We start from the raw sequence: 14,395 nt of genomic DNA, 5'->3' as shown, positions 1-14,395 counted from the left end.
GACACCAGAGATTTCCCATATCAGAGGCTGAACATATGTAGCAGAGCTGACGTTCTCCTCCGACACTCCTCCTCCTGACATCGCAATGTTGTATCTGAAGTTGTCACAAATCGGATACATTGTTGTAGTTTGATCACAAAGAGTTAAAAGCAGCTACATTTGTGTTTGTAGGACGATGCGAGGGATCAGAAGGGAAGTGAGCGGATATACAATGTATATCAGGAGACAGCAGGAGTGTATGCGAGACATACAGCAGAAGGAGGCTATCCTCATGTTACTGCACACAGTGTGACGGCGGCGGGGAGGACGGAATGACTGTAATGCACATTGTTATTGGATGAGGCTCGTTACATACACAATGTACAGGACACAATGACTGGAGGGAAGGCGGCGAGTATCCAGGACACAGTAGGGGAGATGTGTTGATGGTGAAGTGACTGCTCCTCCTGCCAATCACAGCCTGTCCCTCCCCGGCAGCAGACACCGCGCTGTGCACTTACATGCACTTTAATGAACACAATTCTCTGCTACGAGGAGGGAGACGCTCAGGAGTGAGTACTCAGCGCAGCCTCTAGGCTTCACACCTGTATGTATTATCCTGCTACTTTACCTAGGTCATGGTGACAGCTCAATGGTTAATGTGACCTATGGTACGGTCACTTATTTAGGGTCTGTATTACCTAACACTACAGGGGTTAAGCCGGTCATGATACCCAGTGATACATCTGTCCTACAAGTGCTACATTCTAAGTTCTATCCTTACAATAGGCACTTGCTGTGATTGATAGCGTCTGGGGGGATGTATGGATTTTTATTGGAGTTGGCACAGTTTTTCAATGGTTGGGATTGGATAGTAGCATTTCTGTTATATCCTATTGTTAGAGTTTAATTACTATTCTTTTATTCTGATTACACTTGTCCTATGGAGTGATGTCATCTCTCTGGAATTGATGATGTCACGAATCACATTTGAGAATATTTCCGCTTTTCAAAACGTCTGTAGAGGACTTATAAATAAAGCAATTAATGAAGGACTTTGGTGTTGTGGGATTGTAATTCGGCTTCTTTAGTGATGTGTGAATTGATGATGTCTTAAATCCAATTTTTGAGTATTCTCAGTCTTCTACACTGCTGGACAGGACTGAGCTGTTTGATAGCTAAGATTTCTATGTAACCTTCTGTTGCTGGATTGGGATTGTACCTATGATGCTTCTCCTATGAATTGATGTCATCACAATGGAGCTGATGATGTCATGAATCCAGGGGTGAAACTAAACTCTCTATAGAACAGCGCCCCCTCCGACCCATCCACTAGTAATGTATCAGAATATTATTTTAGCAGGTGGGCTCTCCATGCAGTCTCACACCCATGCCGACATTGACACTATTTTCAAGTGTCAGGTCCTACTTTGTAGTAGGACACTACGCACCTGATACTTCCCCCCATTGTGCCGCCTGAGGCAAAAGGCTCAACTCACCTCATGGCTGGTGCACCCCAGCACATTCAAGAGTTTTCTCTACCGCTTTCATATGCAGCTGTTTTGGTGTAACCTGCTGTAGGTTTGTGATTTTGTATTTTACTGCTCCTCTTAAGTGATGTCATCACTCAGGAATGATGATGTCATGAGTCCCAAATGAGAATATTTTTAGTTCTCACCACTCCTGTAGACAACAGAGGGGTTTCTCACATAAGGTAACTATGAAGCACTTCTGTGTAACCTGTTCTTAAATTTGGCTTGTAAATATAAGACAACCGCTCTGTAGTGATGTCATCAAACTATAACTGATGATGTCATAAACCCCATATAAGAGTTTTTTTTGGTCCTATTTATCTCTGGAGTACAAAAAGGCTTGTTATACCTATCAATACAGATTAAAAAATATCACAGATCTAAAGACCCCAAAGAAAATTGTTAGGTAAGGTAACATTGGATGTTAATTATTTGCCATACTAAGTATTGGACAGTAGAGTTTTTTTCATTGGGGTTTTCCAACCCATTTGCCAATCCATTCATTACACTGAAGCTAATGATGTCAATAATCTATTCTTTATATTTGGAATGTAAAAAGAGATTGTCATACCTATAGTGATGGGTAATGGGAGCTACAAGTCACCCAGAAAAAACAAAACGGTAAACAAATTGTATGAAATCATACAATTGTGTCATTTATTATGAGATATTTTGCAGTCAAGCGTGAGATTTTATAGCTTTCCTATAGAGCTAGTGTTGGGTGCTGATCTTTCGCCCTGGTCCAGGTCACACCGGGTCTGTGCTATAATTCATCATTGCCAGCAGAAGTGACCCAGTGCTTTGGGTTGACTCAGGATAAACAGGCAGCAGATGTGGGGCTTGAATCAGCTGTATCTACTTCACACCAGGCAGCTGGTGACCGCACATCTGTTTTGGAGCTCATAGCAGCTGATTTCGATGATCTGCCGTATACCCCATCCTGGCAGTGAACGGGGATTATATGATCATCCATGACACAAACTAATGGACCACATGTGATTGTGGAACATAAAAAGTTATAGGGGCTACCAATATACATACCGTATTTTTCAGACTATAAGGCGCACAATAAATTCTTTGATTTTCTCAGAAATCAAAGGTGCGCCTTATAGTCCGGTGCGCCTTATGTATGAACCGTACTTACAGACAACAGCTGCCTTGAACTGTGCACAGGTCTGCCACCTGCTGGTCATTCATCCTTATAATCCGGTGCGCCTTATAATCTGGTGCGCCTTATATATGAACCTAGGCATTTAAGCAGGCATTTATTGATGGTGCCCCGTATAATCTTGTAGTCCTAAAAATACGGTATATATTATAAATATGTAATATACCAATATAAGGTATATAGAGCTATTGCATATGGGATGTATTAGAAGTTAGTATAACTATGAAAACATCTTTATATAGCACCAAAATACTCCGCAGCGCTGTACAGATCATGGGGGGAACATATGTGAGGGTCCTCCTCACAAGAGCTTACAATCTATGAGTGATGGTCAAGTCAATAGGACCCTGTCAATCATTTTGCTCTTATTGTTTCCATGTTAAGACTTGGGTGCAAAAATAACAATACAGACTGTTTTTTTCCTGCAAAGTTCCTGAAACGCTAATGAAAACATAACACAAGTGTGAACAGACCCTAACTGGGTGACGAATATGATTATACGCTATAACCTGAAGGGAATGCTCAGTCTACATGTACAGTGTGTTGCTTAAATGAGCCGTAAATTCATGTCCAGATGGTGCTGGATCAAAGTTCAGCTGTCAGTCACACAACCCAAACAGTGCAGACAAAGTGAAAACCTGACAAGTCTTCTAAGTCTCAGAGGAAACTCTTTGTTATGATTTCTAGGCTTTCCTAGATGTGCAGGGAAATTAAGTTGCCAAATTCTATTTAGGTCTGTGTTCGGTGTGTATTATACAGCAGAAGGAGCTCAACAAATTGTACAGAGTCCTATCTGCAGGCAGCATGTTATAGAGCAGGAGGAGCTGAGCAGATTGTACATAGTGTCCTATCTGCAGGCAGCATGTTATAGAGCAGGAGGAGCTGAGCAGATTGTACATTGTGTCCTATCTGCAGGCAGCATGTTATAGAGCAGGAGAAGCTGGACAGCTTGTACATAGTGTCCTATCTGTAGGCAGCATGTTATAGAGCAGCAGGAGGAGTTGAGCAGATTGTACATAGTGTCCTATCTGCAGGCAGCATGTTATAGAGCAGGAGGAGCTGAGCGGATTGTACATAGTGTCCTATCTGCAGGCAGCATGTTATAGAGCAGGAGAAGCTGGACAGCTTGTACATAGTGTCCTATCTGTAGGCAGCATGTTATAGAGCAGCAGGAGGAGTTGAGCAGATTGTACATAGTGTCCTATCTGCAGGCAGCATTTTATAGAGCAGGAGGAGCTGAGCAGATTGTACATAGTGTCCTATCTGCAGGCAGCATGTTATAGAGCAGGAGGAGCTGAGCAGATTGTACATAGTGTCCTATCTGCAGATAGAAAGCTGAGCAGACTGTCACTATAGCTGTCAGTCACTGATCAAATCTACAGTAAGCAATAAAACGGGGATTTGAGGAATAAACTACAAGATAAGCAGCTCTCAGCTGTCAAATTTTCTGTTACAAAAGTCTAAGTTAAAAAGATATCTTCATATCTTGAGCCTGAGGGATAAGCTTCAGCAAAATAATCATTCTGCAGACCAGAGGACTTGGTATATTCAGCCATTATTAGTCTATTGATTTTAATGAGAAAAGTGTAATTCTTCATATCACCTGTGGTGGCGCTGCAGGAAAACTTGACCGCTTACCCTAATTCACTCTTTTAGGAAGGGAATATCCAGTTTGGATACTGATTTTCTTGGTAAAATCCGTCTTTCTTTTTTGAGACGTTATTGTTTTGCATTTGCGAAAAATAAGATTTTGATTTCTTGCTTTAAAGAAGACGTCTTGAACGCTGGAGTTTTTCTCATGTTTTTCTTAGTGATCAGCTGCTCCCACAAGCGTGTTCTGCTCTCAGCTTCCAAACATGACTCAGCAGCGCCAGGCGGACATGTTCACTCCCCCAGCAGGGGGACGGCCACTTTCACAACATTGTTTTGGCTTTCAGGAAACACTTAGAGAAGTAAATAACCAAAAATAAGAACATTCGGGGGGGAAAAAAGATCAGCATAAAAAACTTTTTACAACTGAGAACTTTTCGCGGTTAGAGGAAGGCCTTATGACAAAGATCTTAAAGGGACATTTTAGTTTCTGAAAAGAATCCTCTGCTTGTTGTCATGGTATGGAAACCATTACTTTTAAATGACAGACAATGGAGATGAGTCCGGGTCATGGGATGATCAGACATGTACATAACACGTAACATACTACATACATACTACAGCTTTACAGTAAGTAAGCTACAAAGGCATCTATTCAATGTCTGCAAGCAGAGATATTGAAAACTACTTTTTATGCCACAATAAATAACCTTCTCGCATTACTTTTTTTACAGCCAAATCTGGAACCAGAATATCTCTGTAAAATAGTTCTTATTATCTGTGCTTGTTAAAGAAGCGTTGGCAGAGAGCATTGTGGGAGAATTTAATACAGTAACAAATGGATTTTTTTGAAATTGAGTATTTATTTTGAGAAAAGTTAAAGGAAATCTACCATCAAAATCCATCGTGATAAACCATGGACACTTACTCATAGATCCAGGCACAGTGACTTTGATAATCTGTGTTATCCATGGCCTCTTTCCTTCAAAATCAACCTTTTAAAATTACGCTAATGAGCCTGAAGGCCTCTGGAGGAGTTACCAGAGCCCCCCAGTGCCGTAGCTTCACAGGCTGTAACACTGTTCAGAACATGTTTCCCCCATCCCCCTGCTCTCTCCCATCTCCCTCTGCCTTCGTAATTTGCGCTGCTTATTGTGACAACCTGTGAAGCTACAGCATTGACCAACTCTGGAAACGCCCCCAAGGCCCTTCTGGCTAATTAGAATAATTTTAAAAGTTAATTTCAGAAGGAAGGAGGCCGTGGATAGCATATATAAATAGATTACCACAGTCACGGTGCCTGGGTTTATGAGTAAGTGTCCCTGGTTTATCTTGATGGATTTTCATGGTAGATTTCCTCTAAGGGTATAGACAAATTTAATAAACATATGAACAGTGAGGTGTTCTAATATGGATAGAACGGCAGGTTACATCGATCTGTTGCTTCTCCAATGATCTCTATTGAAACTGCTTTCCTAAGACCTCCATAGATCAGCCACTTATCAGCTCTCTGTGGATAGGTCTATACTTGCTATGTTGTCTCCAGGCTTAGAATAGGCTCCAAAGGATAGGCCCTCAATATCTGACTGGTAAAGGTACAACACCCGCTACTCCTACACATCAGGATGATTACCGTATTTTTCGGACTATAAGGCGCACAAAAGATCCTTTGATTTTCTCAGAAATCAAAGGTGTGCCTTATAGTCCAGTGCGCCTTATATATGAACCATACTTACAGACAACAGCTGCCTTGTACTGTGTCCAGGTCTGCCACCTGCTGGTCATTTTATTGAATTTATTGATGGTGCGCCTTATAGTCCTGTGCGCCTTATAGTCCGAAAAATACAGAATATAGAATTGGATTTGCAGTAACCTGTTCTGACCACTGCATAGAGAATGGAGCTATGTGCTTCCTGTTCCATTATTATTGGATCAGCTGCAGAGAATAGCTGATCTGAAGAGGTGCTGAATGACAGACTCCTATCAATATGATAGTAAAGGGAACCTGTCACCAGTAATGTCATTTTTAGCTGGTGATAGGTTCCTATAACCGGTGCTTTCACATTACCTGACTCCCTGCCAGTGGTGTGTGGGGATACCCAGGGGAGGGGCAGCTGCAGACTGTGTATGTCTGTGTCTCAGTCTCCTCATGTGTTCTTCCTCTCTACCACATTATCCCCCTTCCTCCCCTGCCAGCAGCATGTGGTGAGTCTCCGGGGAGGGGCAGCTGCAGCCTGTGTCAGTCTCCTCTCCTTTACACTTATTTAGCTCTGTCCCCACTTCCAGTCATGTGCATTGAGAAGGCAGGGGAGGGAGATGGTGTGGAGGAGAGGAAGAATGCATGTGGAGAATGAGACGCAGGTCTCAGCTGCCCCAGCCCTGGGACTCACCACACACTGCTGACAGGGAGCCAGGTAATGTGAATTAAGCTTATATACAGTACTGAAATGGAGCCTGCCACCAGCTAAAAATTACTTTCCTGGTGACAGCTTCGCTTTAAGGGTCTTCTCAATTTAAAAGTAAATCATATTTATACCTTGGAAAACCTGTATAGGAACTGTACAGGTTAAAAGTTTTGTTTGTCCATTAGGGGCTAAATTATGGATGGTTTCATCATATCATTCACCACACAATCGTTCATTCAACAGTTGTTCTGTCTTTGACGTCTATCTAATGAGTATAATATAATAATAATCTGTAAGGGAGGGTCAGAATGCATAATCATATTAGTCCTCTATCATATTAAGCAATGTACAGGAGAAGAAAACATCATTGACTTGTGGTGCAGAAAAACTGAAGAGAAACAAGTGGACAACTAAAGAAAGAGAAAAGCGATGGTCGGCTGGTGTAGGTGCTATGAAGTGTGTTGGTAATGGCCTAATGGACTCCACTTGCTACCATTGTTTGTATCCTTCCCTATGTTGGACACCAATGACTGCGACCTGGGACCTGAGCGTAAAGCATCAGACCGAGGAAGTATACCTGAAGAAGACATAGATTCACCATAGATTCACTATCTGCTTCTCCCTTGCTTTGAGGCCACCACCATTGGTGCTCCTTAATTCCTGGTCAATGAGCCCACATATGCTATGATATCAAAGGGCTTTCCAGCCAATCTAAAATTAGACTTCAATTACACCAAAAGGTACTTACTATTTGATATCTGTGTAGCTCCCAGAATCCCCTAGTGGAGCGTCCATGGCTATAAGTCCCTACACGCCTACATAGAGGCCTTAATTGGCAGTCTCCGTAAGGAGGACTCTTACTTCCCGACCTTCGCTCCCATAAGTTTTTATTTAAAGAGTAATATGTTGTATGTATATACATTGCGTAAGATATTATTATTTCAGCAATGTGGCAAACGGTGCAAAGAAAATGTCATATTCAGAGTGTGTGTTTTTGAAAGACATTGAAATTTTTGTATTTTCTCAGACAACTTGTGCGTTTCAAAACATACAAACAACACAACACAAACCAAAAAGCATCGTGAGAACCTACCTTGGAGGCACCATTTTGAGAGGTTGTTTTGGCAGGGCAGGTATAGACTTGTGTTCATTCAAAGCAGGAGCTAAGTGAAAACTCATGTCATGGCTTCAGGTCCTGGTGTAACAGAAGCCTAGTAGATCCAGCAGGTTAATGGTTGCACAAACAATGCTATACAAAGCACTGGAGCCTGAGGCCTGATGTCTATAGTTTGTCCACTGAAGAGTGGACTGGTGGGCTGGAAGAAGCATTCAAGAGTAGCAATTGACTAAAATCTAGGCAGAGGGTCCCTGAATTATGGAAATAGTGAAGTGTCACAAATCTGAATTACAGAAGCTCTCAGGCAGCCTTGGAGGCTTTATGGACTAGTCAAGACAAATCCTGAAGAGAGCCATATTAGACTTCTGACACATGAGCCGTAGAGGAGCCATACTGTAGCTCCATGTGGGCTATCTGAAGGGTAGTACCAGTGAAGAATGGAAGATGAGCTGCCCAATGGCCTTGGAAGTGGAGTTTGTAGACCGGTGGAATCTAGAATGAAGAGTCAGAAGCCAAACTACAACTTTCAACAATGTTAAGACGTGTGTGTTTCTTTAACCTTGAATCCTGATGCCTGACACTCACAAAGTAGGGACCTTGTTACAGATTTTGTTATCCCCTGCTTTAGTCTGTCTGTCATTTCGAGACAAAGGAGTCTTGTAAACTTAATTATCTCCTCAGTGACACGAGAAAAACAGCTATTTTACTGGTGACCTTACAAGGAAATGAGGTGTGACGGAGCCATCGTCAGGAGCTGCCAATTATCACCAGTGGATACTCGTTAGTACCCTATAAAATGTTTCCCATTGTGCAATTCCATTAGCCAGTTACTGGAAGTGGTGGAGTTGGGCTGGGTGCTATGTCCATCTATGGGGGAGGGAGATGTCTTAATAGGTTTTCATTAAAAATTTGGGTCCACTTGTTTTCTACAGTGCTTAGTTTTTTCATACAGTATACACGGCTTACTCCCCTTTTCGGAGAGATCCCACAGCGCTTATCTTCTGTTTTCCTGAAAATTTCAGGAAAAAAGTTCATCCAGGATCAATTTCTATCGGTTTCTTAAGAATTGTGCTTACATTTTTGTGACTCTCAGGAGAACAACAATAAAAACTACAGAATAAGATGTCAGAAAGCTTCTTTAATGGATCGTTATTAACAAAAAAAAGCACTAAGGAGTGAACAATATTCTCCATCAAGGAGAATCGAGAACCTTCAAACACACTGGGGCAGATTTACTTACCCGGTCCATTCGCGATCCAGCGGCGCGTTCTCTGCGGTGGATTCGGGTCCGGCCGGGATTCACTAAGGCAGTTCCTCCGATGTCCACCAGGTGGCGCTGCGGCGCTGAAGTCCACCGAAATGCACTCAAGTTCACTGGCCTATTCCTAGTGAAGGTAAGTGCAAGTTTCGCAACGGTTTTTCCGAATCCGTCGGGTTTTCGTTCGGCCACGCCCCCGATTTCCGTCGTGTGCATGCCAGCGCCACAATCCGATCGCGTGCGCCAAAATCCCGGGGCAATTCAGGGGAAATCGGCGCAAATCGGAAATATTCGGGTAGCACGTCGGGAAAACGGGAATCGGGCCCTTAGTTAATGACCCCCACTGGACGGGAAACTGGACCCAATGGGGGTCAAGCGCCAGCGTATGATAGCCCCGCCGCTGCAAATTCGCAGCCCGATACATGAAGAGGCTTCCGCCTCTTGATGTATCAGGCTGCCAGAAGCGCAGCGTTTATCCTACGCCAGGCAGGGCCTGGCATAAAAAAAATATGCAGCCGGCGACTTTTCAGGCATCCTAGGCGATTATTGCGATTATTTCAGGACCTCTGCGCCACTGGCGGTGCGCAGAGGTCCTGATAAATATCCCCCAAAGAGATTGACTGGTTTGACCAACAATGATAAATTGTGTATGGCCAGCTTTAAGTAGGGTATCTATGCTATACTTGGTTTATTATGGGGTTTATGATTTGTTTACAGAGCATATCCTTCTAGAAAAATATTGTCATTACTCTTCTGTGTCGCATAATCCTTCACTTTTTTTATCTCTGCGGTGCCAGGTTTATGGACATGAGATTAGCAATTCACAATAATCGGGGAAAATATCCTATTATAAAATGCATTTGTGATGCGAATGTGAAAGTCCAAAGTTTATTTGTGATGTAATGTAAAAGTCTATTTTGGAAAGTTACAAAAGGGCACATGACCGGTGGCCCTTTCGTCAATCATATTGTATCATAAAATGGGACATAGGTCGTAGGGACTTATACAATGGACTAGTAGGTTATTTTTGAAGACTATCAGAATAGCAGTCGACATGTGATCCACTTCTCTTTTCAACTTCACTTTTGGTTGTTATTATCATATCAGGAGTGGTGGGTTTTGTCTTTTCGAGCACTATCCTGTATGTATATTAGTTGCTGGAGCTTTATGATATTCAGTGGCAGGACAAAACTTTTTGGCCCCAAACTAAACATGGCATACTGAGTAATTGTGAAAATACTCTCATTATATCATATACGCTAGTTACAGCAGCCCCATAAAAAAACTCATATGCCAAAGTACAATAAAAATAGTTTTCGTCATTGTGGTCCCCCATTAATTTCAGAAAAAGTGCCCCTTATCAGTGTTATGTAGTAAAGTCCAATGACTACAAACTTTATGATACCTCAATGCTATTTCTTTGGTTTAAGATAAAACAGTTAATATACCAACCACAATACCCATGAGTACTAATTCCAGGGCCCTTCAGCATATATTGTCCTGCCATCTTTGTATGTTTAGCTACATAAGCACCCATAATAGTATGTGCTGGCTACACCTTTGCCTATTTTAATGTAAATTAAAGCTGTAGAACTAAGTAATCTATCGGATGGATTTTCAGCAGCTCCTTTGGGTCGGGTCTAAGTATTTTTGGCATCTTATTGGATGCAGAGCAGTAGAGGAAGGCTCTGTATCCCATTGAAAAATAGAGATAAGAAGAAGGATAGGAAAGATGGCTGTCAGGATCAGTTGTGGTGGTTTCTCTGGACCACCGCAGACAGTGACGTAAGCCGACACCTGGGACCAGAGTCTAAGTGGTACCCGGTTTTCACCAGAGCCCACAGCAAAGTGGGTTGGACTTGCTGGGGAATATTTTAGGGAATATTTTAGGGAACAGGAGACTGTTTTAGTTTCTGAATTATAAATGCCCACATGTGAGTTCACTGCAAAGGGGCCCACTGAGGCTCTGTCACCCAGGGGCCTACTGAAACCTGGAGCTGCTCCTGCTCAGGACTGCACCCACATCTGTACACTCACAGCCACCTCACTTGCTCCCGCAGAAAGTAAACAGGTCCTAAATATGGTGAGGAGAATGGAAAGTCAAAGAACATTAGTTAGTTGCATAACTTTCCATCATGCAATTAGTTTGTTTTATTTACATTGAACTGGAAAACCCCTGCAGTGTTCTTCTCAGATAAACCACAGCAAATGACAGAGATGCCCGAGGTTGAGCTCAGGTTATGGTCACTTATCTGTTCAGAGATAATCTAGGTAATTAATAACCTGCAATAAATGAATAGCAGTAATTTGCTCTTTTAGATGTTTTATTTTCAAGACTGAAAAGCTGATATTCTGCCCTCGTATTGTTGACTGTGGTTATGTAGGGGAAACAGTAATGTATGGGAGTCTCCTGACCCTTCATGTGTATCAAGTGGGGGAGCGAAATGAATAGCGTAAAAGTGTATACAAAGTGTAAAACTAGATCTCTATGTAATACTATGTGTAACATGGAGGAGGTGCAGAGGGTGCAGCTTAGGGCTTAGAGCACGGGTGTCAAACACAAGGCCGGTCTGCAGCCTTGTGTTAACCTGACCCGGGTCTATGCTCCATAATGAGAAGTGCAGGAACAGAGCAACGTAGAGTCTGCACATGACTCACCAGTCACAATGCACAGCGCACCTACACCCATGTGGCGCCATCAAAGCAGGAGCTGGCGCAGGAACAGCAGGAACAGCGCACTGCACCTAGTCGCCAATGGGCCACCCCCGACCCCACTGCAGCTCCATTATTTGCAGATCCAGCACACAAGAGGATGCCCCTGGAATGATGGCAATCTACAGACCCAAAAGGCACCTCAAATCCGCGGGGACTACTGGGAAGCAGGGATTGTGACTGGACAACTGAGGAGCAGGCGTGACAGGACTACTGGGAAGTAGACACTGTGACTGGACTCCAGTGGAGCAGGTGCTGTGACGTGGCTACTGGGGAGCAGGTGTTGCAACGTGACTACCGGGGTGCTGTGATGTGGCTACTGGGGAGCAGGTGCTATGACTGGGATATCGGGGAGCAGGCACTGTGACGTAGCTACCAGGGAGTAGGCTCTGTGACATATCTATTGGGTAGCAGCCACTGTGGCGTGATTACTGAGGAGCAGGTGCTGTGACTTGGATATCGGGGAGCGGGCACTGTGATGTAGCTACTGTGGAGTAGGCTAGGTGACTTTGCTACTGAGGAGTAGGTGCTGTGACTGGGCTCCTGGGGAGCAGGCCCTGTGACGTGGCTACTGGGGAGTAGACGCTGTGACTGGGCTACTGGGGAGCAGCCCCTGTTACTGGGCTACTGGGGAGCAGGCACTGTGACTGAACTACTGGAGTGCAGGCTCTGTGACTGGGCTATTGGGGAGCAGATGCTGTGACTGTGCTCCTGGGGAGCAGGCTGTGTCACTAAACTAATGGAGAACAGACGCCATGACTGAACTACTGGAGAGCAGGCCCTGTGACTGAACTACTGGGGAGCAGACCCTGTGACTGAACTACTGGGGAGCAGACCCTGTGAATGGGCCACGGGAGAGCAGGCACTGTGTCTGGGCTACTAGGGAGCAGGCCCTGTGACGTGTCTACAGGGAACAGGCTTTGTGACTTGAGCTTTCTGGTTACCCCCAAAAAGGGATATTTGTAATGGTAATACTGTATAAATGTAACTAAACAGCTCACCGATCTGTTAAAGAGTAGATACCTTTATACAGTACTAACATTATTTAAAATTTGCCCCTTTTAAGGCATCCACGAGGCTGATGTGGCTCCCGGCAAAAATTAGTTGGAAACCCTTGGCTTAGGGGCCCATAAGGTGCATCCATATTGATATTGTTAAGATGGACAAAATTTCTGTCCTTCTTTGCTTTTACAATGTTAAGAAATATTTCTCCCATTCTTCTAGACCACAAACAGACCACTGTGCGAACCTCCCTGCAGAGAGACAGTGACTCACCTAGAGTTGCTCAGTCAGTCACACGCCTGATATTACACAGAGCTGCTCCCTAGTCTCCGGCTACAATACATGACTCTACATCTTTCACAATCTAAGAGAGACATTTGTGTTTAATAACTAGTGTCAGACTAGCCCACCAGAGGATCCTCCGGTGGTCCCTGGTTTTTACCTAATTATGGGGCACATAGATACAGCCGAAGACAAAATAATTTAGAGGCTAGCATGGTCTATTTCCTAGGGGATGATAAAGGGTGGTCCTCAAGAAGTATTTTATCTGGTAGGCCCAAGGATCCCAAGTCCGACACTGTTAATAGCTTACCTCCCGACGCATAAAATAAAGTAGGTCTTGGACATTCAGAATGGGGACACATAGGCGCTACCTTAATCCCTGGCTGAGATATGGTTGGCCCGTTGAGGCAACCTATGTATACCAAAAATAAACATATGAACATATGCAAAGTAGCACAGTAGCAGTTTTTAAAGGGGTTTTCCCACAAAACAAGTTAGGCCATATTCACAGGATAGGGCCTAACGTGCTGAGCAGTGATGAGACCCCCACAGATCAGAAGAACTGGGGGTACGATGTACCTCTGTTAAACCACTCGTCAGTCCCTGAGATGAGTGGAGCCGAAGGCCGCTTATGTCCTTTCTACTGCAGTCATCTCGTAATCTGTCGGAGTCTCATCCTAGTGGGGATGATTGGCGGGAAAACCCTTTTAATTTAGCTTTAGATGAATAATAGTGTGCAATTTATAGCTGTGTAATAGTCAACTAGAATTAAGATTTTTGGGTAGGGAGCATTTAGCAAAAGAAACCTACCCCATTCTTCTGCAGTAATGCACTGTGAGAACTGCGTAAGACTAAAGTTCTATGTTAACTTTATAATTAGAATTTTAGTTGACGTCCATTGCAATGATTTTAGGGCTGACAACTGTTGAACACATCCAATCATACTATGTTCATGGGTAAGCATATACATATATAAGAAAAAAGCTGAATGGGGAACTGAATGGGTTAACCAGCTAAAAAAAAAAAGAAACAGAAAAATAAAATTACAAAAGGAATAAACACTACTTACCCATTCAACCCCCTGCGGATGTAGTGGAGATACTATGGTGGTGCACTAGTCTTACCCATGGTCATTCTCTTTTGGCCTTCTACATAACTGACCCTATATCTTGCTATCTTCTGATAGGAGAAATGTAGTGTTACAACCAACCAAATAAGTGGCCAATCATGCAGTAGGTTATTCTCCAGGTTTCATAGTTTCATAGTTTATACGGTTGAAAAAAGACACTTGTCCATTAAAGTTCAACCAAGGAAGTGAAGGGATTGCATGAGGAAGGGATTTAGGGGAAA

The 14,395-nt window shown here is 43.4% G+C and overlaps 1 protein-coding gene across 4 annotated transcripts in view; it reads left to right on the top strand.

Moving 5' to 3' along the window:
• Nucleotides 1-347: 347 nt before the first annotated feature.
• Nucleotides 348-14,395, top strand: part of BMF (Bcl2 modifying factor) — a 39,083-nt gene continuing 25,035 nt past the window's right edge. Inside the window, exon 1 of one of the 4 annotated variants that reach the window (XM_072115275.1) lies at nt 348-551. In XM_072115275.1, the coding sequence (XP_071971376.1) occupies nt 511-551 (41 nt within the window). In that variant the 5' untranslated portion in view covers nt 348-510. Of the gene's footprint in view, nt 587-14,395 lie in introns of all 4 variants that reach the window. The other 3 variants (XM_072115276.1, XM_072115277.1, XM_072115278.1) reach the window with 3 other exon arrangements.

Source organism: Engystomops pustulosus, chromosome 7 (genome assembly GCF_040894005.1).
Source record: "Engystomops pustulosus chromosome 7, aEngPut4.maternal, whole genome shotgun sequence".
NCBI lineage: Eukaryota > Metazoa > Chordata > Amphibia > Anura > Leptodactylidae > Engystomops > Engystomops pustulosus.
This window is presented reverse-complemented; position numbering and strand designations above follow the sequence as displayed.